Source organism: Hippichthys cyanospilos, chromosome 3, assembly GCF_059441005.1.
Source record: "Hippichthys cyanospilos isolate Australia breed blue-spotted pipefish chromosome 3, RoL_Hcya_1.0, whole genome shotgun sequence".
NCBI classification, from domain to species: Eukaryota; Metazoa; Chordata; class Actinopteri; order Syngnathiformes; family Syngnathidae; genus Hippichthys; species Hippichthys cyanospilos.
The window spans coordinates 18,288,885-18,315,373 of NC_142371.1; the positions used below are offsets into that span (position 1 = coordinate 18,288,885).

General features: G+C 41.4%; 2 protein-coding genes across 3 annotated transcripts in view; one reads left to right on the forward strand and one right to left on the reverse strand.

The window, feature by feature from the left end:
* The window catches only part of LOC148426045 (nectin-2), a 124,717-nt gene extending 124,369 nt beyond the window's left edge, over positions 1-348 (reverse strand). Inside the window, exon 1 of the mRNA XM_088409634.1 lies at positions 1-348. Within this exon, the coding sequence (XP_088265760.1) occupies positions 1-73 (73 nt within the window). The 5' untranslated portion in view covers positions 74-348.
* g6fl (g6f-like) lies at positions 327-26,394 on the forward strand. Of its 2 annotated transcripts, none has more exons than XM_088409633.1 (10): positions 327-485; positions 6,853-7,197; positions 11,133-11,399; positions 11,632-11,667; positions 13,067-13,393; positions 19,463-19,711; positions 23,449-23,565; positions 23,682-23,755; positions 23,918-23,944; positions 25,200-26,394. In XM_088409633.1, exons 2-10 carry the CDS (start codon positions 6,924-6,926, stop codon positions 25,245-25,247), a joined length of 1,419 nt encoding a protein of 472 aa, XP_088265759.1. In that variant the 5' UTR covers positions 327-485; positions 6,853-6,923; the 3' UTR covers positions 25,248-26,394. The 2 variants fall into 2 exon arrangements, with proteins under 2 accessions (XP_088265759.1, XP_088265758.1); XM_088409632.1 differs by lacking the exon at positions 327-485 and adding an exon at positions 6,626-6,743.
* The last annotated feature ends 95 nt before the right edge of the window (positions 26,395-26,489 follow it).

Here is a 26,489-nt window from a genome sequence, read left to right on the forward strand (position 1 = left end):
CGTGTGGTGAAAGTGTCGAGGCGAGAAGCAAAAGCAGCACTTGTCCACTTGATAGAAGGTTTTGTCCGGCCATGGTCGCTCCGAAATGTTCCGGAGGGCGACAGCAGGTTCACTTCGCTGGGAAGGGAGGCGAAGAAAAAAAAAAAAGAGAAGAAAAGTCCGACGTGAGGTATAATCTCGCTTTTTTAAAAAGTCTCCTCCGGGCTGGCGCTTGTTGGACACACACAGGTAAACGATTCCTTTTTTTTTTTTTTTTTTTTTTTTTAACTCCCGGCGGGCTGACTCACTCTTGACTACTGCATGTGTGTGCGTGAATGTGTATGTGTTGCTGCGCTGCTTGCGCTTCAACAAATAGTCCCTCTTCCTTCACTCCCCGTCCGAGAGAGCGCGGTGACGTCAGCGGGCGGAGGAGGAGCCTCGGTCCCGCCCCCTCCGAACCTTTGCCAATCTCAAATCTCATCTGGAGCGGGCGAGTCTGGACGCGGGTGAGTTATACTTGAGTTACGTGGGAGTGTTTGGTGTAAACTTGTTGCAAAATATCTTTAGGGCTAGGCGGAAAAAAAAACACATTTTAAAACGTATATTGCACCAGTGAGTCACTCAATGCATCAAGATGATTTGAGTCAAAACAAAACAAAAAAAAAGTACTTTGTCTTGACCGTGCGATAATCCAAGAAACAATCCGCGAAATGCCAAATGCAAGGATTGCGCAATAGATGGGATTCTGTTGTAGAAGTCTCTAGCGCCCTCTGGTGCTCAAATCGCATCAAAAGGAAATCTCAAGAGTGCAGACTTTCCAACCCTTTTGCAAAGCCAAAGAATATCATTTTAAATTGGAAAATGTCACACAAAGGACACAGTGTACTGAAATAATGATCTATTTTCTAAAGAACTGGCGTCACCAATCTTTAAAAGAGCTACTAGCTTGGTATGTACTCAGTAAGGGCAACCAATTTCATATAACCTCTGTACTGTATATGAAAAGCATCAAAATAAAAAAAAAATCTTTTTGAGTCGATTTTCATCCTAGCTTGAATATTGTTTAGGTGCTTATTAATTCTCCTAATTGACGTCGATGAAAATACAATGAACTGTTCATATGTACTGTATGTATTTTCCATAACAACGTTTTTAAACATTTAAACATGTAGTAAATATTTTTACACGTTTGTCGAATGTACAAGGTGTACATGAACACAACATTTTTGCACACAATTGAACGCGTGTTGTTTTTTTCGTGACAATTTCTATCTTTACGATGCTTCAATAATTCCTTTGTCAATATATCAATGAACAATAAAAACAACAACAAAAACTTATACATGTGCTAATCAGTTGTCTGTCGTCGCCTTGAAGCGATGACCTCACATGCAATCTAAAATTTTGCCTGGGAAATTTGTTAAAAAAAATTGTTTTTTCATAAAAGTATCATCTTTTTTGTCACCTCACAAAGTTGGAGCCTTTAAGAATATAAGGTGAAATGTTTGAACTAATATTTTTTTTTTGTTTGTTCATTTATTTTATCCATTTAGCCTCTTCATAAAATGTCAGTCAAATAAAGACCTCGAGGTGAGATAATTGATTCCAACGTCACATTGGCCATAATTTACATTTCAACCGCTAACTTGATTAAAAAATAGATGGAAATTCAGACATAGTTAACATGATCATTGATGGGCTGTCTAATTAATTCAGGAGATGATGAATAAATCAATAGTGAATAATAAAATGCCTGAACCTGGGTCATGGTTGATGTAGCCTTAAGGCTAGCATGCTAGCATAAATTGTAAATGAGCCTAGCTTACCACTGAGTGCTTGTTTTGGCGGCTGATGATCTTTTTGATTTAGTATCTTTTAGGCTGCGATATATTGTCTATAGCGGTAAAAATAATCAGATTACTAAAATTATTCTTTCATAATTCTATGGATGCACAGTAAATCTGACGCCAACGCCTAGAAACAATGTGATATTTTAGAAGCTCCTCATGCATGTTCAGCCCCGTTTCATGACCCGTCCCTCCTTTCTCTTTCAGAACAACTAGAAATTTTGTTCTATTTCGCTTTGAATCCGAGAGCACGCCAGAACAGCCGAGGCGTTATCGGGTTTCGGTCTAATCTCCAAAACCCCAGCGTCTCGCAGCCAGCATAATTACATCTTGGGAAGTGACGCGGTTCAAAACGAGCTTTCTTCTTCTCGCCTCTATTTCCACAAGTGTCGACATCTTATTTAGCGTATTCGGCGAGGTGCGAATTTTGAAGGCCACGATAACCATCAGAGGTCACGCAATAGCGTGCGCGCCAGAAAAACAAATTATACCATATTATGCCCTTTCGTTTACTTTTACAGCGAGAATTCATTTTCCCTCGGATGCTCGGCCAAGCAAAGAGAGACGCCGCCGATTTTAAATGCCAACAGAGTTTTCTTTGGCTTTATTATTATTGTTTGAAATCCGCTTTTTGTGCGGGGCGCCATCCTGTTCGGTGAAGGTGTCCCCAAAGGGCAAAGTCCGCCCCATATATCCACCGCTATTCATATGCATGCATATTGACTTGAATGAAAGTCACTCTAATACTCAAGACTTGGGATTCTGTTCCAGGGTCAAATTGTCACCACCGCTCATCCATCAGCAATACACAGAGTCGTGCGATGCCGTCAGTTATGAAAAGTAGAGATGAATTTATTTCAAACAGTACGGCTATCTTTTTCTGTGTTTAAAAAGAAAAAAAAATTTTTCATCTCGCCGTGACTCGGTGTTTTCCAAATGGGTTGAGGAAAGATGCTATGAAGGTTAGGAGATATGACTTTCTGAAAAGTCCGTAAGCATTGTCTCCTTAGCTCCTTAACCCCTGAAAATAATTTTATTACGGCAAATCGCCACACGAGATGGGAACACACTTTTTTTTTCTGGCATACATATCATGGGAGTTCAAATTTTTGACAATTTTAACCATGTTAAAATGTTGATTTCTCACCGTAAAAACCGCCAAAGTGTTATTTCCCTTCATGAAGGCATTTCTAAGCAATCTTTACATATTCTGCGCTCCCAGCTCCTAGCAAACAAACAGGACTCGTAAGAGGCGGAATGACGATAGCAAGCCCTCGTACCACCCGTGCAAGAGTAAATACACGGCAACTTCTTCTTTTATTTTGGTTCTTCAGTAGAGGAGAAGAGATTTTGCACGCTCGACCTAGTAAACAACTCGTCATTTATCAGTTATGATGTTTTACTGTACAATGACTGATTTAATGGGAACAATGTCTCTTAATGGGTGCGGCCTCTTGATACTGTTATTCGTTTTTAATGTCAGAAAATTGTTTGTTTTGGCACCTTCATTCACTCCACTGGGGTAGTTTACAGTGCCGAGTGAGGCTTTGCGGGCAAGATGACAGATAGACGGATGTTTCGCGGCCAGCCGGCATTGAACGACATCATGAAGGGGGCTAGGCAGCAACACTTTTAGAGGTGCGGCTTCAGTAAACGAGACGTTTCACTTCCTGGCTAGAAATAACAGGATTGAATCAGAAATTCAGGCATCAAAGGGTTAAACCTAACATAACACAAGCCTCCAGCATTGGCTTAATGATTCTGATCCCTTCAATATAATCAAATAAACAAACACCAGTATGTTTAACTCTCGCTAAAAAACTGGTGGAAAGCAATCACGGAGTAAATCGCGCTGAACATTGCCAAAGACGTACTTATTTATACTTGTGAAAGCAGAGCATAGCAAAGCATTTACTGACATAGTGGAAACGATTTCCTAGCCGTAAAAAAAATTTACCACGGTTCACTTGTCTCACTCGCTCAACTCTACATAGGAGAAGAGCGTAGGCGAGCTGGCAACCGACATACGGACCAGCTGAGGCACGCAGCTTGGCAGCTCATTTTATTATGCTAAGTTGCTGAACATTTAAATTGGTAATTTACAACGGACATATGAGGACGCTCTTATTTTCACATCTGTAAAAAAAAAAGAACATACCATAGTATATTACTATTATTTTTGTGGAAGCTACTGATGCAAGTAAATGCTGGGACACTTTTAAAAAAAAAAAAAAAACAATCTCATAGAATTAAAGACTTGTTTTTAATCATGTCAATGTAATTAGCTTTTTCCATTAGCAAAGGTGGGTGGGAAATTGATTCAAATTGTAAATTGGATTTTTACCGTGGAAAAAAGTCTTTTTAGGACATATGCTAGACTGGTAAACGGATTCAAACGGCCTTATAGGCTAAATGCTAAAAGTGTAGCATATGTTTCCATAATGCCACAGGGACACTGATGTGGATGTTTGTGCAAGTTTTAAACAATTAATGCCACAAAAAATGATTTTTAGAGTTTAGCCTACGTTTGAATTTACATACACACTAATCTGATTGATCACCAGCCACTTTACCGCATGCACACTTGCACCTTACAAATCCTGCACAATGCAGGAAAGCTACTAAATACATAACATTTTGCCCTACATGGTATTTTGCACTTCTTCCACTCCATCTATTACATAATATGCTCATAATGTACTAAGTCTATTCATTTATTAGTGGTTCATTATTATTGCCATTATTGCTCTATTGCTATTTTTTTATTGCCTACTTTATCATTTGCTCGATTGTGGAATGTAGTCATAGTATTGCTATGCATATGCAAATAAAACTTATTTGCAAGTATGTTTGCCAGTGAAAAATGTTTGTATCGGCATTAGTTTTTTTACATTCTTAGTAATAGTTTAGTCGTGATTCCCCCCAGCAGTCGCTGTTGAAGTCTCCCAAGATTTGCCGTTGTCCCTCAGGTGATTATTTTTCGAAAGCTTTGCGCAAGTTTATCACTGTGTTTATTTCTTTTTCTTCTTTCATCCATTGTTCATCCCCACAGCAAATCTACTTTTCACACTCCCTCTCTCTCTTTTTTTTTTTCTCCATTTCCCTGCGAGCGGCCACTTCGCTCCAAGCCTATCTATTTCTTTTCCGGCCATCTCACACCCTTCACTCCCTCTGATCGTTTGCACTTTCCGTGGCGATTTCCGTGCCCCGCTCATCCCTTTGGCAGCCTCCCTTTCTTTCCTCCTCAGATGGCTTTGTCCACTTGTCCTTCGCGCCTCTCTGTCATTCAGGCCGTCCCCGGCCTCTCCGGGGGGGCTCCGCGCCGCTGATAATGAGGCGCGTAGTTAAGAGATACTACGCAGTGGCGGTGGATTCATTAGATGGCGCCTCGCAAGGCTTATGGCGATTATTTACCCACAAACGAGGAGACGCACGTTTCTCCTCACACTTCTCCTCCCATCATTAGACACGAGCGCCTCGTCGTTCTCTTTCCCGGTCATTACACTCCCACAATAAGATTTTCCTGCTCCTGCTCTCTCACATACCCCCCCCCCCCCTCCCCTCCCTTACGCCCGATGGTAATTATGGAAAAATAGTGCTCAGGGGAGCTGATAATACCTTTAACTTAATTAAAGACGTTTATGGGATGTAAAAGACATGTCGCCCGAGGGGTTGGTGTGCACCCACACTCACCCAAAACTCTTTCATTTCATCTCGCTCAATCCCCGCCTTTCATGTTGCAAGTTTCACGCAGATTCGCTTTCTCGGGGTCAGAAGTTTTAGCACTCGTTTCCCAAGCACGCGTGTAAAAAGGCGTCAAACGCTCGATTTTATATCATTATACGTTCATGTGGTTTTATTTTTATAAATGCCCCCTGAGGTCACCATACAATAACGAGGATGGCCTGTGATGTTTATTTTCAGGGATGATGCTGATATCAGTTATTAGTAGTCAAAGACGCGAGGCCTTATGAGGTTGTTTTTGTAGAAATCTCAAAATGAACATCAGTTGAAAATGTGTATTTTTATCAAAAACTCAATATATCGGATTTGATCAAAAAGCATCACATGTTTTTTAAAAGTGGATGAAATTATAAATAATTGATTTTATATGTCGAATTGTCTGTCCGTTATTCGATTACTAAAATACCGTAATTCCCCAAATATGAGATGCATTTTTTCCCCAAATTTCTTTGTATTGTTTTTATTCGACATTATTCAAGGAAGATTGATCTGTCAGCCACATGCCAAGTTTGTGCATTTTTATATCAGCAGTATTCCTACTTGGAATAATTATCGTAACGGGACGAGCTGGAGGGTGAATGTCAGTTGGCTGTTAGCATCAAGTGCCTGTTGCAGCTAACAGCAGCTCGAGTTAGCTCAGGCTGCATTTTTTTTTTCAACGAAAGAAGCAAGCAAATTTAACCACCGTCTGAGTCTGTCTTTGTTCATAAACAGGAATATTACTAAAATGTAGAGGATGGTGAATCAGAATCAGAATTTGACATCAAAATTAAGAGTGAGTCTTATTTGCGTCTTACATTTGGGGAATTATGGTAATTGTTCGTTCAGCCCTACTTGGATTATTGTGATACAGTTTCAACCAAACTGTATTGAGCAGCCAAAACAGTGACATGTTTTGTATTCTTACATAATTCAACACTTCTGTGGTTGCTTGTTGTTTTCTAATTGCCCTTCCAAAAAGTTAAGCCTATCAGGCTTGCACATGCTCCGTTTCCTGTCACACCACGCGCTGCCTGTATCCTGTTTGGAGGGAAAACAAAAAAGAGAAAAAAAAAATGCTAATTTTGCCCACTGATAGTTTTCGTTGCTTCAAATGTGCCATGGCGCGTGTTTCCTTCGCCATTCTTTTCATTCCTTTGGCGTTTGAGCATTGGTCCCTCGCGGACGCCACAGGTAGTCAAGCTTTTCCGAGAAATTCTCCGCCCGCGCTGATGTCCGCCGTCGACATCGGTCTCCGCTTTGGAGGAATGGCGCGCTTTGACCTGACGCGGGTTGTTTGCAGGCACCGGTGTCGCTTGGGATGAAATTGTGGTGGGACGAGAGCATCGGGCCACCACCTTGGAGTGCATCCACATGGAAGTGAGGCCCGGCGTGAACATCAACTGGATGGCCAAGCCGCCGGGCGCCGACGACTGGAAACTGGCGCTGTCGGCCAGCGAACGCGACGAGTTCTCGGGCGGCGCCTTCAAGCCTTCCATGCGCTTGGCCGACAGCAATTTTCGACACACGGGCAATTTCTCGCTGCTTCTTCAACCCGCCGCGCAGGATTCTGGCCTCTACATGTGCTTGATAGAGCAGCAAGGGAAGACCATCAAGGAGAAGATCATTCTTTTAGCCGTCGTCACTGGTAGGACAATTCCATACAAATCTTCGCCCGGCCTGAATTTCTTACACAAAGTAACATACGAAATGAGGTCCGAGAAATAAGTGCAAATTTTCAATTTCAATGATTTTTTTTTCCTTCACGTGCCGCGGCACCTGGCCCCCCTCTTAATTTTTCTCACGCCAGTAATTAAAATGAAAGGAGAACCTGCAAGCCAATTTCAAGCATTCTGACAGATGTAGTGTTTTAAAAAAAAAATCGTATAGATTTTGTCTGCACATTCCCATAGGGAAAAGAAAGAAAAAGTGTTGACGTCAATGGCACTCTTTGGTAGGGTTTCCATTGGCATTCTTTCACGTCGGTGGCACTGAAAGTGTTAAAGGAAAATTTATTTTCTTTTTTTTGTTGTTTTTACAATACTTTTATAATATTTTTATATTTCAATCATATTAAAAATATTTAATATTTTATCAAAAAGCATCACATGGATGAAATTTAAATAATTGATTTTATTCTGGTTTGTCGAATTGTCTGTCCGTTATTCGATTACTAAAATAGCGTAATTCCCCAAATATAAGACGCATTTGTTCCCAAAAATTAGTTTTTATTGTTTTTATTCAACATTATTCAAGGAATTTTAATAACTTAAATGTATTTAGTTTTAATTTTTGTCTGCATTTTTGAAGATTTCTGTGGGTTTCATATTTTGCATATTCTATGAAATTTTTGTCATCTTAGATACTTATTTTCAGACTTATACCAGTGTGTGTACTCAGTCTTGAGCATTCACCAATAACAAGCACCGATACCACCAGCACTTTCGAAACACAACCCCCCCCAAAAAAAAAAACAAACAATGATCAACCGTTTGAAAAAAGACATCTTATTCCTTTACATATAGCATATTTCATAAAAATTCATAAACAAATAGCAATTTTCTACTTACTACTTGATATCAACGCTCGCCACATTTAACGCTTGCATTATTTTTATTAGTATACATCCATTCGGACAACGCCCTCCCTTTGAACCTGGATGGCGCCCGCCTGCCACGCTTCATATTCTGCGTTAAGGTTTAACACGAGGCGTTTCACGAGATTTGTTGTGTTGCCGCAACTCCTTACCCGTTTTTCCTCAAAGATCACAAAATGCGCCTTGGCTGCTTCGGGGCGCAAATAGCTCCACGCATGACTCCTCTGCCATCGTGAAATTGGACGGTCAGAGTGAGCGACGGCCTGAGCTTGCACATCGCGCACCCAAGCGAAATAAAGAGTAGTTGCAACCCGCCACCAACCGTGTACCACTTGGATAAGATCTCAGTAGTTTAGTTACCTTTCACTGCCTTCCTGTTAAACTGTACATTACTGTTGGGATGACTGAAGTATCAAAAGTGTCGGTATTTTCTTTTGAGATGGCAATTTTTTTCTTCGTAGCAACTCGTGTCTTCACTGCATAGTGATGCATCGTATATTTAGGCAAATACGGTTAGTGAATTCCACTATTTCAATGTTAATGTTCAAATTCAAGTTCGGTCGGCTAGGTAACGAACAGACGTTTTAAAGTTAGATCGTTTTGGCGGGGCTAACGTTAGCAGCTAGCCTACGTCATCGTTATTGTGCTTAACGTAGTTTAGCGTGAGTTTTTGTATGCTTCGTCTTGATACACGTCGACCAGAACTATTTCTAGACCGTTAATAACAATTGTGCAGGGAAAATTAGCTTTAGCTTATTACTGTCGTCATTGTTGCTAGTGGCGACGGGGATCGAAATGCTGGCGAATCAAGTGTGGAAAGCGCCAGCATATCTTCTACGTATGACATCGCCACGAGTCTCCTAACCTCTCGAGGTTGAAGTGACATCCCTGAGCGAGACAGGGCTAATTTTGCCTGCTTTGTTTTATCCCCACTCTGAATCCTTCGCGTGTTTTCGCTAGCTTCACGTTACTATGGCACCGCTCTAAATGGTCTGTCAAATTACCGGATTTGACGAAGTGGACAGTTCACAAAGTTCCGCTAACAATCATATTCTTCTTGCCTTTATTTCTGACCAACTAAAAATAATGCGTGTATGTTCATCTCGTACGTATTGTCCATTTTCAAGCTTTCGTCTGTTCCTGCCGCGTTCATCTCTGCTGTGGTAGATGCTAACATGAACACCTCGGTACACTTTGATTTGGAGGTAGATCCCAGTTTGTCGAGATGTAAACAGCTAATTTGACTTGAGGAATGTCAACAGTACTATTTTGTCCTGTAATCAAGTTCATATCTTCACTATGCCAGTAGATGGAATTTCACTGATGTTGTATTATAGGGGGCCTGGCGCCAGCTAGTAGCGCTGGCTCCAACATTAGCAGCTAAAATGCTAGCAGCATCAGGAGCTAGCAGCATTCGGATGAAAGAGGACGAAAGCCATCAGAGGACTTTGGAAATGGCTCAACTCACACATTTGCTGTTCCTACTGATCAAATGTGCTGATTTAGCTAGCAAAAATTACTATTGTGTATTGGTGACACTGAAGATGTTTGTCTTAAGTCTCGCTAATGGTTCTAGAGTTTTAACTACTTTAAATTTATGTAAAAAATGTCTAAAAATGAAAAAAAAAAAGATATGAACTCATTCATTGTCAGCCCAGTAAATGAGGAAAGGTATGATGTCTTTGTGCTTTAATGTTTTTGCTGCTGTTTTGTTTTGTTTTTTTAATATATGCTTACAGGGACAAAAATGGACTCATTCGCTAACAGCCCAGTAAGACGGGATCATTGATGTCTTTTGCCAGAATTAGCAGTGAATGAGTCCATTTTTTTGTTTTCTTTTGTTTTTCCATAAAATGGCAAATCACAGCAAGAAACACATTTTTAATATATGCCAGCAATTTCCAATGACAGGTAGAATAATCAACTATTGAACTCATTTATTGCCAGCCCAGTAAAAATGGATCTTTGGGGTGAGTGAGTGAGTCAAATGTTTATTCATAAAATAGCAAATTATTGGCACATTTTTGGGGGAAATATGCCAGCAATTTAGAGTGACAGGTAGAATAATGAAGTATTTCATTGCCAACCCAGTAAAAAAGGCTCTGTGACATCTATAGCCGTCAATGGCAGTGAATGAGTGAAATGTTTTCCTGTAAAATGGCAGATTACGACAAGTAATGCTTTTTTTTATTTTTGACTATATGCCAGCGGTTTATAGACGACAGGTAGAATAATTAATCATTCACTCTCAGCCCAGTAAAAATGGATCTGTGACTTCTATAGCCGTCAATGGCAGGGAATGAATAAAATGTTTTTCCCGTCAAATGGCAGATTAGGGCAAGTAACGCAATTATATTTTTGGCGATATGCCGGCGAGTTACAGCGACGGGTAGAGTAATTCGTTCACTATTGGCCCAGTAAAAATGAATCTATGACGTCTATAGCCGTCAACGGCAGTGAATGAGTAAACTGTTTTTCCCGTCAAATGGCCGATTACAGCAAGTAATGCAATTAAATTTTTGGGCATATGCCAGCGATTTACAGCGACGGGTAGAGTAATTCCTTCACTGTCGGCCTAGTAAAAATGAATTTTTGGCGTCTACAGCCGTCGACGGCAGCGAATGAGTCAAATGTTTTTCTCGTCAAATGGCAGATTAGGGCAAGTAACGCGATTATATTTTTGGCGATATGCCAACAATTTACAGCGACAGGTAGAGTAATTCGTTCACTATGGGCCCAGTAAAAATGAATCTTTGACGTCTATAGCCGTCAACGGCAGTGAATGAGTACAATGTTTTTCCCGTCAAATGGCAGATTACAGCAAGTAATGCAATGATATTTTGGGGGATATGCCGGCGATTTACAGCGACGGGTAGAGTAATTCCTTCACTATCGGCCTAGTAAAAATGAATCTTTGACGTCTATAGCCGTCGACGGCAGCGAATGAGTCAAATGTTTTTTCCCTGTTGCTCCTCCCTCCCCCACAGTAACCAGCGTCCCGGCATCCCCAGTCCCACTGAAGAGCACCCTCCGCCTGATAGCCAAGGTGACTCCAGAAGCGGCCTTTGAGTGGATCTCCTGGGAATCTCCGAGCGGCACCCCCTTAACGACGGTGCTCAAGCCCATCGCCGGCTTTGTGACCAAAGTCCCCCAGGTGACTCTTGCGGACGCCGGCTCCTACCGGTGCACGCTTCACCCCAACGAGGGCGAGGACGGCATCGCGTTCACCTTCGCCCTGGACATCAGCGTTGACGGTGAGGAGGCAAACACACTGGCGCTGATGATGTGCTAGCGCCCATCAGCGCCATTATTTATTAACACCTCCTCTGGCTATACTGCTCTTCACTGTATTTATTTTATGGAGCAATTTCAAAATTCCAAACTCCACCGTAGATCTACACAGAAAAGTCTGCCGCTCCTGTGGGTATAACACTCTCTGTATGTATTATTTATTATTTGCCCCCCCGTCCCCTTCTCTCTCTGCAGCTGTCAGCGTGGCCTCCTTCACCAGGGTGCAACATGGTGAGTGACGCCTGCAGGAAGTCTTGTGTCAGCATTTGGCTAATCAGACAGAGCAGAACGCAACGAGACATAATCCCGATTGTCGCCGGGATGTTTTAACCCATCTGCACGCCCATCTGTGCTCCATCTTCCTCCGTGCGCAGGGGACCCGCCAAGGTTGAACATAATCTGGTCTGAACGCCGCTCGACTGACGATCGTTTGGATCGCGGGCGGGCGACTTCACTCGTTCGATCCCAAAGACGTATTTTCGCGTATCTTTCAAGAACCTCAGACATTCAATCGCGCGTACTTTTTTTTAATTATAGAGATATTTATTTATACGTCATTGATTTAAACGGAAAACTAAAAAAATCCGGAAATTAGTACCTCGGATCGAATATCTGGGCTATAAAGACCTGTGGCTACATTTTTGGGATCGAAAGAATAAGCCCTTGAGCGCTATTTCGTCCAATCTGCCAGGTTCAGGCAAACAACAAATGAATAAACAACACACCGGAAGGAAGACAACAAGGTTCTTTTTGTCGCGAGGAGAGCGGACAGGAACCTTCCAGTCTGGTTACAGATCTTTTCCGCTCCCCATTTAGTCACTTGGGTTGGTCCTAGCTACCAAAGCCATTGCTGCCCTAAAAGGGTTGGGGGAGACATCTGGCAACAATGTAAACAATCAGTTTGCAGTTTATGAGTCCATGCTGCTATCTTCTTTCCCAGGATGGTCAACGACCCCATTCTGCTTTTGCCCTTTGGGCCGGTCACAGCGCCTGTCTTTTTTTTTTACAGCCGCAACTGCTCAATTCCTTTTCTTCACAAACAAAAGTAACAGGAAACATTCAGGCAGGAGGAAGACAACCCTCAAAATTTCTTTGAAGTAATATATGTGCTCCTAGTAGACTAAATAGTTATACCAATTAAATCAATGCCAGGGACGTAGTTTCACGTTTTTCCAAGAGTTCGGACACTAAATCCCAGATACGTAAGTATTGAATGGATACTCGAGTATCTGGGATTGAATGTCTGGACTCTTAAAAAGTGTGCAAATACATGCCTGGCTTTGAATGAGTTCTTATTGTGTTTATGGAATTATGTGGACAATTTGCAGGTGCCTTCTAAATGTCAAAAAACCTAAAGCATACAACAATCTGCAAAAGAGTCAAATAATCACAATTTAGCAAAAGGTAGCCTCATGTTCCAATCAATTTGCTCTTAATTTGAAAAGCGAAACCGTACCGTTCCTGTCGCGGCCTTAAAAAGTATATCACAAAATCACAATTGACCAATAAGTAGCCTCATGTTCCAATCAATTTGCTCTTAATTTGAAAAGCGAAGCCGTACTGTTCCTTAAAAAGTATTCTACTAGATTTGACGCGTGCCTTCATTATTATCTAATTACATGTGTTGCAGGTCCACCCATCTTCACGGCCACTCAAGCCAGGACACCCTTCCCCTTGACCTGTCCCGGCGTCCAAGGGGACTGCGTCTTCCTCTACTGGCAAGCCCCCAGGTCCAGCGCGAGCAAGCTGGTGTACCAACACGATCGCTGGAGGGGCACCGCCTCGCCCGGCGCGGAAAACCCCAAGCTCCGGCTGGCCGGCCCCCCTTACAACGCGGAGGCCGGGAGCTTCTCCTTCCTCCGCACGCCGGGCCTCAAAGACGGCGGCCTTTACGTCTGCGACGTGCTCCTCAACGACCACATCTTCAGTCAGAGGACCCTGCTGAGCGTGTTGAAAGGTAGGAGAGACGAGGAGCGGGCGCCGTTTATGAAAATTAGAAAGGTCAGGGTTTGGTTTCCATGGAACCAAGTGCTGTCATTATAATCACAACCTTGTGCAGTGCTTCTATTTACATTTAGGGGAAAAAAACGTTTTTTTTCCCTTTTCACATTTGGAAGACTAATGTACTTAACAACTACCTGTAGATAGCGAGAAGACAACGACAGGAGTCGTTGGGCTCTCTTGGTCGCTCGAATAAAAATAACGGGTGCTTTGAAATCAAATTTAGGAAATTAACGTGTTTTTGAAATCATGGACCTCTGCTATCATAAATAGATTTGCATTGAACCATAGAGAATTATTTAGTAATTTAGGTCATTTACAAAGGTTTTTTTGTTTGTTTGTTTTTGGTCTGGTGTATGAGACGTGAAATTTTCCCAAAATGGCCGCTTTGAACCAAAATGGTGGCGTTTAACATGGAGCACAGGTTTTTTGTTTTTTTTGGCCAGTGTGCAAGACTTGAAATGTGCCCAAAATGTCCACTTTGAACCCAAATATTTCATTCAACTTGGGATTGTTTTGTCTCATTGTTTTGGTTGTGTATATTTGTCCAGACTTTAAAATGTACCCAAAATGGACGTTTTGAACCCAAATGGGGGAATTCAATTTGAGACTTTTTTTGTTTCTTAATTTTGTGGTGATGGACATTTCCTGAAACCGGTGTCCAAGTCCAGCCACTCAATGCGTTTTGAGGCGGTCGCAATTAGGATCCGACGAATTTCACCGCTAGGAGCCTCCCGCAGTGAGCGCTCCGCATCATTCTTTCAAAAGTGAAAAATTATTTCTGAAAGGTGCTGGCAGGAAGGTCCAAATCTTCTCCTCGGGTATTGAGCCGGCTTGAGGTCCAATGAGTGTGAAGGCCACATCTCATGACTCATTTCCGCGCTCCGCCGGGAAGAACGTCGCCAACGAAAGCTCGCGTGTGTTCATTATGTTTCAAGCGGTCACGTTTTCTCATGTTTTTTTTTTTCTGCCGTTGTTTGTGACTTGTCCAAAGCTCGTTGAGTAGAATGGGCTGACATTTGGGAAGAAAAAGCATCTCATTACGTCCCCGCTGAGAGTTAGATGAGAGGATTTAGCCAGCTTTGAAGGCAGACGTCTAACTTCATATACTATATGTCAAGTAGTTGTTATCCTTCCGGACCTTTGATATTTGCTTGTCCGATTAAAAGAAAAAAAAAAAAAACGTCGCGGTGAAGCCAAATGTCCATTTTGTAGAGCACTTGTCCTCATTGAGGCAAAGGACGAACTGGAGCCTTTTCAAGCCGATATTAAAACTGGTTCCCAACCAAAACCTATGCTAACGCTACCCAACAATAAACAATACATATATATATAGATATATAGATATATCTATATATATGTATATAGATATAGATATAAAAAGATATAGATATATAAAGATATAGATATAGATAGATAGGATGGCTCGGGGGCCGTCCGCCTCACAGTTCAAAAGTCCCGGTTCAAATCCACCTGGCTCCGGCCTTCCTGTGTGGAGTTTGCATGTTCTCCCCGAGCCCGCGCGGGTTCTCTTCCGTCATGTAAATTTATACCATGATTTCATTGGTCCGACCCACTTGGGAATAGATTTTCCTCCATAAGGTCCGCAAACTAAAACGAGTGTGACGCCGCTGGTCTAAACAGAAAAAAAAAAAAAACTGAGTCCATCAATATGCCTGAAAAGTAATCAGTATCAGTTATTTTAGCACCTCATTATCTACAGAAATTGATTAAAAACTGATGAAAAAACTGATGTAAGTAATGTAGTAATAATCTGCAGCGATATCAGTCGTTTCTTTTTGGGGGATAAAGAATATATGCCAATGAACATTATGTTGTCAGTCTACCTGTGTTGCTGTGCCATTTCTGTTCAAATCCATCGCTTAAAGAATCCTAACGCTGAAAATAGACGCTATTCTTAGCCCGTCTTTGGCGTTTTCTTTACGTGTTAGCATTAAGCTAGCCTTGCAGACAACATTTTGTTTGTTTTCCAAACGCAATATGCTCTTTTGAAACCCAAGGCACTGTCTGCTGTAAAACGCGGAGAGGAAAAGTAAAAGGTCAAAAAGTTAACACTCAAGTACCGTACATATCGCATGAAAATGTGTTTACCAACGCTAACGAAATATTTGCACTTGGTTACGTGATCCCACAACAATCACTTCAAGCGGCTCAGACAAGAGCGGGGCGCAGTGCGCCATCTAAATGAGCTTGAAGCTTTTTGTATTTCTAAGGCCAAATTATTATTGCCGCTTTAAGCACCGCTCTTCTCTGCTCGGCTGCGATCGGAGCGGTTGCCCGGCAACGTCATTGTAATTCTGCCACGGCCGCTGCACCTGCTTGGAGTGAGTGGCTCCTTAAAAAATAAAAAAAATATAAAAAATCTTGCTTTCTCATTCTGTTGGGACACTCGCTTGCGAAATTAGAAATTTTACACGATAAGCCCCTCGGCTTTTTGGGGCAGAATGCCCATCAGACCCCCCCCCACCCCAATTTCAGATTTTACGCTGGGCTCCAGACAAGCAGCTTGCTAATTGTCAGACAGAAATGAAGTTGAAAAAAAAATCCCAGCACTGAAACTCTCCCCTGGAAGGAAATTGAATCTGAACACAATGACAAGTATTGAAGTCTCCCATCAAAGGGAAGCAGGTAAAAAATGTAAAAATAAAAGCACTGCAGGAAGTATTTCAGCGACATTTGGCGTACGGTGTCGGCGCAACCTGTCGCTAGCATGAGCTGGGGGAGTGAGGAAAATAACACTTATGCTCCAACAGGCTCAAATTGAAAACTTGAAAAGCGGATGTAATTGGAGAGCTGCAAGGCGTCACTTCAGAGCTTGCGATAATTGCTCAAATGTGCCAAGCTGCACCCGAACGCATCGCCGTCGTGTTACACTGGAACTTGCCTGACTACGTCTGCGGGCGCTACTGGTCAATTTTTACACCAGATTCCTTGGATCCAACTCTACTTTTATCTTTATTTTCTTGAGGGAAGGGGGGGCATCGTTTTGAAATTTTTCTCTGGGAAAATACAGCTTTTATATTCCAATAAATAAATAATTTCGATGACTTTAATCAAATGTTCCTTGAAAAATATAAAAGTATGATTAATTGACTACTTTTAGCAATTTTTTCACTGTATTTGCTATACGATTATGACTACAATAAAACGTTTTTTTTTTAAGAAAAAAAAGATTTAAAGCATAGTTTTTTTTTTTAATTAAATGCAACTATTTTTTTAGATAAATTTGTTGTGATGAAAGGAATTTATTCTCATAAGAGTACTACTTTTTCTCAAACGTGAATAAATGATTACGTCAAAACCTTTTACAAAAACCACAATTTACTCTGGAAGAAAATATTTCATCTTGACCCATTTTTTTTAAATGTGACCGTCAATTTACAAAAGTAGAGTTAATTCTTGTACGATTACTACTTTCTCTCAAACACATGAACGTATAGTTACTAGTTTACAATTTCATTTAAAAAAACTTTTTTTTTTGAAAAAAATGGAAAAAAAAACATTTATTTTCAGGAAAAAATATTTTTAAAAAAACAACTTATACATACACTCCCTCAAAAAATTTAGTTTATCAAACACATGAAGAAATTGTTCAATTACAACATTATGAGGAAAAAAAACATATCTGGAAAACCCCTTAGCTGGCATTATTTTCGTGTTACACTTATATTACTGTGTTGTTTTCGATTGCAGTGTAACTGTAGAACCACAGACATGGTGAAAACTTTAAGTATTAAAACAGTAAAACATTAATGTGATTGCAGACACAAGTAGCGCCTGACCAATGGCGGACCAGAAAAAATACTGTCAAATGTCGCCCTCTAGTGGTGTTGGAAGGTTGGGTAAAAATACACTGACGGACCTGCCATAACAATTTCGTCTGGCTTGGAAAAAAAACGACGGGCTGATGATGACGGAAAGGGGGCGGGGCTTTGATGAATGGCAAAAAAATTACGTTTCCCCACCTTTCGTGGGAAAAAAAAAACCACCACTCCATTTCTTGGCAACTTTACGTCAACTTTATCGTCATCTTTTTGTTTTCGGTCCGCTCGGCGTGACCCAAATGTGCGTATTTGCACGAGCGGCCCTAATTTCACGCCGCGCGACACCGACGCGACCACAATAGCGGCCGTAAACAGAAAAAACGACGGCTTACGTCCCCGCCGTGTCGGCCTTGGAGGAGTTTACTAATCACGGTCCCCGGCGGCATCCATCACAGCTGCCCAGACATGACGAGCCGATCCGTCACTGTCACATATTTGCGGCCCCTCCTCCTCTCCCTTACACACACACACACACACACGCACGTGCGCCCACGCGGTAATCATGCGACGCATATATTTTTACCCCAGCTCATTATGAGCATCATTATGTATGATTATACCTGCCGGCCTCCCACGGAGGCTGGAGGTGGCCCGCGCTGATCACACTAATCAACGTTAAAATGTGTGTGTTTTTATGTGACGCGGTGGGGGGGTTGGGGGTCGCGCGGGGGGGTCCGCGGAGCTTGATTACGCCCAGATGGATTCTCGTTTCACTTTGATGAGACACTAAGCATCAGTCACAGTCAAGTGCCGCATTAGCTGCAAATGACTTTAATGAATATATATTATTGTGACCTCTCCGTCGATGGCGCTCGTTTTTTCTTTTTTTTTTGTCTTGTTTTTTTTTTTTTTTGTTCCCGTCCCCTTTAGCCCATCGCTCCTTATCCGTCCTTGGCCTTTTCTGCAATCACGCCAGCCATTAAGTCACTTTCTCATCCCGCCTCGCTCCTTTGTCTCCCCTCCTCGTTTGACATTCTCGCCTACTCGTCTCGTCTCCTGATTTCAATCCCGTTTGTTCATCCGTCCGTTTTGCACAATGGCGGGTCACTTTTTTTTTTTTTTTTTTTGGATCCACTAAGCAGCCAACTGGTTTCTAACAACGACCAATAAACTACAGTGGCACATTGAGATACAAGCATGGTTTTGCTTTAACTTAAGAGCACATATTTGAGATATGAGCGCCGCATGCTAGCAGGAGGCCTTTGACTGTTTACTGTCAAATAATCATGAAGCAAAGAGAATATCCTCAGCATCTTAATGCTAACATACACTGGCAACCACCCTATGCTAACAATTAGTATGTATGTTACTCATTCGATGCCATGGACGTATTTTCACGTTTTTTTAAGAATTCGGAAATTCAATCACAGATACTTGTATCGATTTAATACTTAAGTATTTGGAATTTAATGTCCGGACTCATAAAAAAAATTGTAAAAATACGTCCCTGACATTGAATGAGTTAATGGTGTTCTTTAGGAATAAGCCGATTATCGGCAACGATTTTTGGCATTAATTGAATAAATTGAAATTGAAAATTGTATAGATTATTACATATTGTGTATTTGAGACAACCACATATCCCTAGCTAGCTTAATGCTAAAATACACTGACAAGTAACATTTGTTAGCAATTAGCATGTACGTAACGGTGTTTTTTAGGGTTAGGTTGATTATCGGCAGAGATATTTGGCATTAATTTTCGGCTTTTATAAAATTCCGATGGCGATGATGAATTGAAAACTGAATAAACATTAGGAAACTTTTTTTAGTTAACTTTTTAGGAAATTTTGTAGCGCACTAGAAAACTATAGGGCGCTATTAACTTGTTTAAGTTTTCATGTCACTTTTTAAGACATTTCTCTAGCGTTGTAACCTTCTTATCAATTAATTTCTACCTGAAATGTTGCTAACATACAGTGAGAAGCGCCGTCGGCACTGATGCTAACAATTAGCATACATGCGACAGCGCTGTTAACCTCCAAGTTACGAATATCAAACAAAAATATTGCAGACAAACAATAAAATACTCGCGCGCATATATTCTTTATCCTCTACAAAGCACATTGATATTACCGCCGTACTGACGAGTTCAACCGAGTCTTCGGCGCCAAAAAATGTATCGGTCGATGCAGTCGAAAATGAAATGAACTGAATCAACGAATGGCCTTGTGGTTCCAGTCATGAGCCGGCATTTGAGGTTCACGCTGCAGCTGGAGTGCCTGTACAGCGAGGCTTCCCAAGTCCGAGAGGCCTGGTGGGAATACCAAAATAAGAGTCGGCGCCAGGCCAGCATGAGTAACGGGCTCAACAGCGTCATCACCGCTCTGCCCTTGCCCATCACCGCCTACACGGCCGGCAACTACACCTGCACCTTACGGCTAAAAAACGGACAGACCGTCAGCGCCACGCACGTTGTCAAGCTGAGAGGTAATACCAACATTTTTTTTTAATTTATTATTTAAGTTAGCTCCTAAGCCAGAGATGTTAAGGACAACTTGCAAATTTGCTATTTTAGCCAGAAACTTGAAGTCAAATCAGCATTTCGCGGGCCACAAAAAATGATGTGGCGGGCCGGATCTGGCCCCCGGGCCGCGAGTTTGACACCTGTGTCCTAAGCGATCAGGCACTTTTAAGTTCCACAAAATCCAGTCCAACTGTTTAAAGGTCGACATGGCACAACCGAATCGTAAAAGGACCAAAAATGGTCAAAATACCGCCCAAGGTGTTGAATTGATGAAAGCCTGAATATTGGCTGTGATGATTTACTTTGTTTTGAAGTAAAACTCATGTTTTTTTCAGTTTGTCAAGTAGTAGTTCACTGCAAAAACTAAATCGAGCTTCTGGCATCTGTTAATCTGGGCTTTTTTTTTTTTTTTGGTCAAAATGGGGCTCAGGATCTTTTTTTTATGAGACATAAAGGTCATCATTTTTCTTCTCACGCCGGCCCGGCTACCATGGCGATATGCGGAGACACAACCCCGGGACATCCTCCAACGATAACCAAATCATTCAAGCTTATTGTGTGGACCATTGAGAACAGGAGGATGTGACAGCTAAATGGATCCCTCCTGCTCGAGATCAGTCCGATGCGTCGGTCGGAGCGCCGGGCGCCGGGCCCCGGGCTCATCCCAATGCGCCGTCGCAGCTGTGGGAGTAATGGACGCCGGCGGAGTAGCGTGACGAGCGGGGAGACGTTCTTAGCGGACGGGAGGCATCCGCAGATGCGGGGCCGCGTTTGATGGCTTTTATGGGAAGATGGCATTTTTTATGACATCCACCATGGAGCTTTGTGTTTGTTTGTTGCCAGGAAACTGCGTGGAGATATATAATAAGTCCAACCCCCCCTTCCCTTCCTTCAGATGACAAAAACAGGCCATGATAAATCATATCCAAAAACTTTTTCCACCATACACACACATATATACACGCACACACACACTAGGTCGCCTATACTTGCAATATCAGGATTGGGCTCCCTCTTGTGGCCGTTTTATAATCAGAAACTCGAAATTAGAAGAATAGAAAATTGTAGTTATACTGGTATCGGTTTGAAAAAACAAGTGCCATCGAACAGCCTTATATTTTTCATTGTAGTCGTGTTCGTTTCGACTGTTTTTTTAAATGGAGATCATTCAATCGAGTCCTGGTACAGGTATTTTTTTTTATTAAAAAGTTGTAAATGTTTCTTTTTTGTTTGTTGAATTTTTGATTTGTGAATTTAGTTATTTTCAATTCGTTCTTACAGCAGTTTTGGATGGTTTTATGCATTTGAAATTGTTCAAAAAAGCCTTGTTGTAGTTCAATGTTACTAGTTGGAGTGTTGGTATTTGTTAGAGATGGGAGAGTACCGATACCAGGTATCGATACCAATGACGATAGCCGTCTTACCTCGCATTATCGGTAGTGATACAAGTACCCCTTTCCCACTTTTGTCCATTTTAGCATCAGGAGCTTTAGAAAATCTAGAAAACTGACAATGTCTTACAGTTTTAATGGGATATTTAGTAGGTCTTTATTTTTTTTAGAGGAATTTTAAGAAGCAAAATTAGCGGTATTGATACTTGATACCGGTGTTGGTGACCCCTCAAAAATGGAGTTCTCTTACTGCTATCGGTTTGAAAAAAGTGGTATCGAACATCCCCAGTATTTGTAAATATATGGAATATGGTGCATGTATTGTAAGTATTAATGTGAATAAACTAAATGATATCCTATTCTTTTATAGCTGTACAACAATACATTTAAAATCAACTCCAGAAGCTCTGTAAAACTGAGGATATTATTTCTATAATTCCTGTACCAGCTGTCATTTTTATTTTCACTTTATTCCAGTAACAGAAACGTTCATTAAATTTTAACCGGAGTCTTTTTATTAGTTTCCGGAATGATGATAACCTTGAAGGATGTTGCGATTTGGGCACAAAAATCCAACAGTGGTCCTCAACTTGCAGAAACGACTTTTTTTTTTTTTTTTTCCAACGGCATTGTGAAATTTCTTTCCCAGCTGTTGTTTTTCAGCCGTGCGCAATTGTGCATAATTTCCCTCGGAAGCCATATGCTAGGCCATTGCGTCAAGTAGAACTTCTTTGGTGTGCCGCCCACCGCGCTGAGCCGGCCCCCCCCCGACCACCCCGCCCTCACGCCCCCCCGATTCCGCCTCCTCCTCATTGGAGCGGTTGCGCCCAAGTGCCAGCGGAGCTAAAAAAAAAAAAAAAAGAGAAGATGAGGAAAAGAAGAGCTTTTCCGCTCCGTGAATTCATGTTGTCGGGGGGGGGGGGGGCACCCGGGTCACCGCCACCTTCCATTAGCGACGTACGCGCCAATCAGCGGGAGCCGCTACGGCACATGCGATGATTGACGCCTTTGACACCGGGGTCGCGGGGGCCGCCGGGGCCGCCGGGGGTCCTTTCCTTTGCCAAACAAAATTTGTCACAACGCCGGAGTGGACGGCACTCGTGGCGGCTTACTGACCCGCGGCATAAATTGGCTATTCATGAGCGTAATTATGGAGAAGTTGGATTGAAGTGACTTTTTTGGATGGTGGAAAGAGTTAGAAAAGAGGGGCGGGGCTACATGCTGTCACTCTTTGGACACGTTTTGGTGTAGCGTAATTTTGCGGTTTTTAAATGCTTGAGATATGAAATGAAACAATTGAATGAATCGGTCGGTTCAGGAAAATATACGTTCGTAAAACTAATGAGAATTTATTCAGTAGGTTCTTCATTTTCAGTTTGGGAAAAAGCCATACTCGTTACCTGTCTATTCAATGATTTATTTTTTGTCGACACATCTCTCAAAAGTTGAATATTTTTGTGTGGAGACATTTTTATTTAATAATTATTTATTTTTCGAGAACAGGTTTGACACTTTATGTTGATTATGTTTTGTTGACAAATATTTATTATTCATTAAGTTAATATTTTTATGGCGAGCTCTACTGTAACCCCATATATATATATATATATATATATATATATATATATATATATATATATATATATATACAATAAAATACGTAGGTAAGTTGTTTAGTTTATAGATATTTTGGGGGGGTCTGGTGTGTTTCACTTGTGTGTGTGTGTGTGGGTGTGGGTGTTCCTGTATGGCTGTAGATGTGAGAACTGCTTTGAGTTTTTTTTGTTTGTTTTTTTTACCAGCATTGTGAGGACGTACTGGCCAGTCCTCACTTGTTCAGACCTCTTTTGTTTGGGTTGAAGTTAGTGTGGTGCCAGAGGTGTCAAACACATTATAATTTTGGGCCAAATTATACTTTTCGGAGGGCTTATGCCTGCAAAGTCGAATAAATTTAAGTGTGATCATCACACATTTAGCTAATTTTGAAATCAGAGGTGTGTAAAAACTGTTTAAAACGGGAATCGGGGCCAGGAAACGCATGACGCCAAACGGATGTCCTCACAAGAATAGCCGTACAAACGCGCGCGTGTGTGAGATCAGCGTCTGCCAGCGACAGCGCTTCACGCTTTGTTGCGCGCGTGAGTGACAGGCGCATGATGAAAACGCATGTAAGGCGTCGGGGGGACGCGGCGTCTTTTCTACGGGGCTGGAAGCGCGACCCCGGCGTGGCCGCCTTCGCCAGCGGCGGAGCGGCAACTTGTCAACTGGGAGAAATTGAAGTTTTTCCTCTCATTTTTCCTCCCTGGCAGAGAGCTCCCCTCCCCTCCACCTCCACCTCCACCTCCTGGCTTTATTACTCGCGGTGCCCCTGGTCGCGGCCGCCGCGGCCGTGTTGCTATGGCGACAGAAGCGCATCTCCCGTCGAGGTGAGGCTCCGGCCGATGTTCTTTTTTTTCCCCTCTCTGACAGATGCGGCCCGGAACATCCTCTGGGGTCGGCGTAATGAATCTGACCCTATCTCTTGCTATATGTCCGCGCGCAGGTATAGAGCAGTCTCTGTCGGTCCACTCGGGCGAGACGGAAAACATCTACGAGAATCCCGAAGATGTCAGACAGGTGATAAAATTTGCCCATTTTCACTCCTGATGAATTGTCCTATCTTTTTTTTGGGCGCTGCCATTTTTTTGGGGTGTTGTTTACTCGTCTTTTGCTACTTTGTAGCTCCCAGCATCCCCGGCTTGTTGCTCATTAAAGCTGTTTTGCTCTCCTTCCCGACAGGCTCTTCCGCAGGGGTCGGTCTATATGGTGAGTTATGGGGCAACGCACACGCACCAGGGGAAGGCTTTTGTGTGCGTCCACTTCACAAAATCCTCCTTTATTGGAAGGAACGGGCAAAGAAATTGGCAAAAAAGCTGGGAGAAAAATGCCAAAACACTCACTTAGCTCATGAAATCCTAAAGGTATTATTTTTTAACTCATTCCGTGCCAAAGACGTGTTTATACGTCTTTACAGTCCAGACATTCAAGCCCAGGTACTGAGTTGTAGATTTTGCTTTTCTCCAAATATTGGGATAAAAGTGGCTCTCAAAAATAGTTTTGTGTAAAAACAAATTTATAAGTAAATACAGTATTGGGGATTAAAAGTGTAAGACCATTGAAAGATACGCAAAGATACATCTTTGGGATTGAATTATTTTCGGTACTTAAGTACTAAACTAATTTTGTAATGAATTAGTTTGACACTTAATTAGAATCAATCAAAAATGGATTTGGTACTAAAGTAAATAGGGCGTTAAATACATTATAGAAAAGTGAAATCATTAATTACTTTGGAATTACAAAAGTACTAAACTACATATGTAATGAATTACTTCAGTACTTAATTGTGTAAAATTATCAATTATATTAGTGTTAATTTACATTAAGTAGTTTGTTTTGGCACTTGATTAGGATCAATCTAAAATCAATTAAGTTAGCTACTAAAGTACGAAAGTAATCATATACTTTTGCAAAATGAAATAATTGGTTACTTTGGAATTACCTGAAGTACCAGTAATTGATTACTTTGGTTCCTGGTATTAAAAAAAAAAGGTTGAAAATAACAAAAATGAATGAGAAAAAAAAAAGCATCTTCATTTTGTTAGGATTTAGGCTCGGGTTTTCTTTTCAAATTAAGAGCAAATGAACTGGAAGCCACTTGTTGCTAAGTGGCATTTGCAAAACATTATACGCCTTTGTTAAGTTCTATGTACGGCATTGGTGTCCCTTTTCAAATTAAGAGCTAAATAATTGGAAAATGAAACGGCTCCATGCCAAATTGTTTGAATGTGATTCATTCGCAAAACACTGAAACAAAATCAAGAAGCCCTGCCTTAAGTAACAGTCGAATGAAAATTTCACCATTTTTATTTGCGACCCAAGACGCAGCAACACTTCTGCTTAAGTAAAGAATGTGAGTACTTTTGTCAGCTCTTCTCAAAGCACTGCCTGTGCTCTTCAAAAAGCTTTTTTTTTTTAATGTCGGCATTCTTACCTCCCTTTTTTTTTTTTTGCCCTCCAGGATTTAAAGCCAAGACAAGATGATGTCTACAAGGAACTGGAGCACTGAAAAGCATTACATCACCTGTGTGTGTGTGTGCGCGTGAGTGTGTATGTGCGTGTCTTCACACACATCACGGTGACACCGTGGCACAATATGGCGTCAGGCGCTGACAGGCAACGCTTCGCCGCCCGTGTTGCTGTTTGCGTTGCGTGGGCCGTCTGTCTCTACGTGTGTGCGTTAGTGCATGTCTAAAGGCCAATAACACCTTTTTTTTTTTTTTTTGGGGGGGGGTCGTTGTGCCCCCTTTTCAGCGGCACATCTGATCAGCGACATGCCCGTGTCCGCCTCATGCTGCTGTCACATCTGTTTGCCTGCGGGGGGGGGGGGGCAGAGTAACTGGAATTTCTAATTGGCTGGTGAATAGACTTGGAAAAGGCAATCAAGTGTGTCAATGTTCTCAAGAGAAACGCTTCTTTGTTTTTCAATGCCATTAGCAGTGTCAGTGATGAAAAAACGTTATTTATGCAATATTTAACGCTGATGAGAAATGTGCATTTTTTTTCACATTTTGTATGTCTGATTGTGCTGCATCACCTTTTTAAATTATAAAACTAGTGATGGGAAATCAAGGCTGTCGTAGGTTGAGGTCACTATTTTTCTTGCAATATTTCTGTGTTTTTTGTAAAATCGGTCGAAAAAACAGCAATTTTATGTATTACCAAAAATAATTTCAAGCTCTAGTACACGGATTTTCATTTGTGAGCATATTTATTGCAAGTGTACCCTTGCTAGTTTTCTTGTAAATTTATTTTTTTTCAAGTATGCGCAGTCAAAAAAAAATGTTATTTTGTGTATTACCATAAATAAGTTCAAGCTCCACTACATGGATTCTCATTTATGAGCATATTTATTGCAGGTTTACCCTGCTATTTTTCTTGCAATTTTTTCCGCATCAGTCAAAAATAAAACAGTTTATGTTGCCAAAACAAGTTCAGCTTGAATATGTACATAGATTTTCATTTAAGACCATATATATTCCATGTTGTTGCAGGTTTACCTGCTATTTTTTTGTCGTTTTTCTTTTTTTTCAGTAAAATCGGGCAAAAACTACCTACCTAACAAAAAATATAAGGTTATGTATTACCAAAATCAAGTTCAACCTCTACTACATGGATTTTCATTTATAACCATATGTTTTGCCTTTTTCTTGCTCTATTCTCAATTTTTCTTGCTATTTGATAACAACAAATTAAAAAAAAAATAGTGTTTAATTTATTCACTTCATAACAAAATAATTACAAATTTAAA

Coding starts and splice junctions, on each gene's coding strand:
- g6fl (XM_088409632.1), top strand. CDS start 6,626: ATGCTAATTTTGCCCACTGATAGTTTTCGTTGCTTCAAATGTGCCATG. Junction 11,400..11,631: donor CCTGGACATCAGCGTTGACG/GTGAGGAGGCAA, acceptor CTCTCTCTGCAG/CTGTCAGCGTGGCCTCCTTC. Junction 23,756..23,917: donor ATCCCGAAGATGTCAGACAG/GTGATAAAATTT, acceptor CCTTCCCGACAG/GCTCTTCCGCAGGGGTCGGT.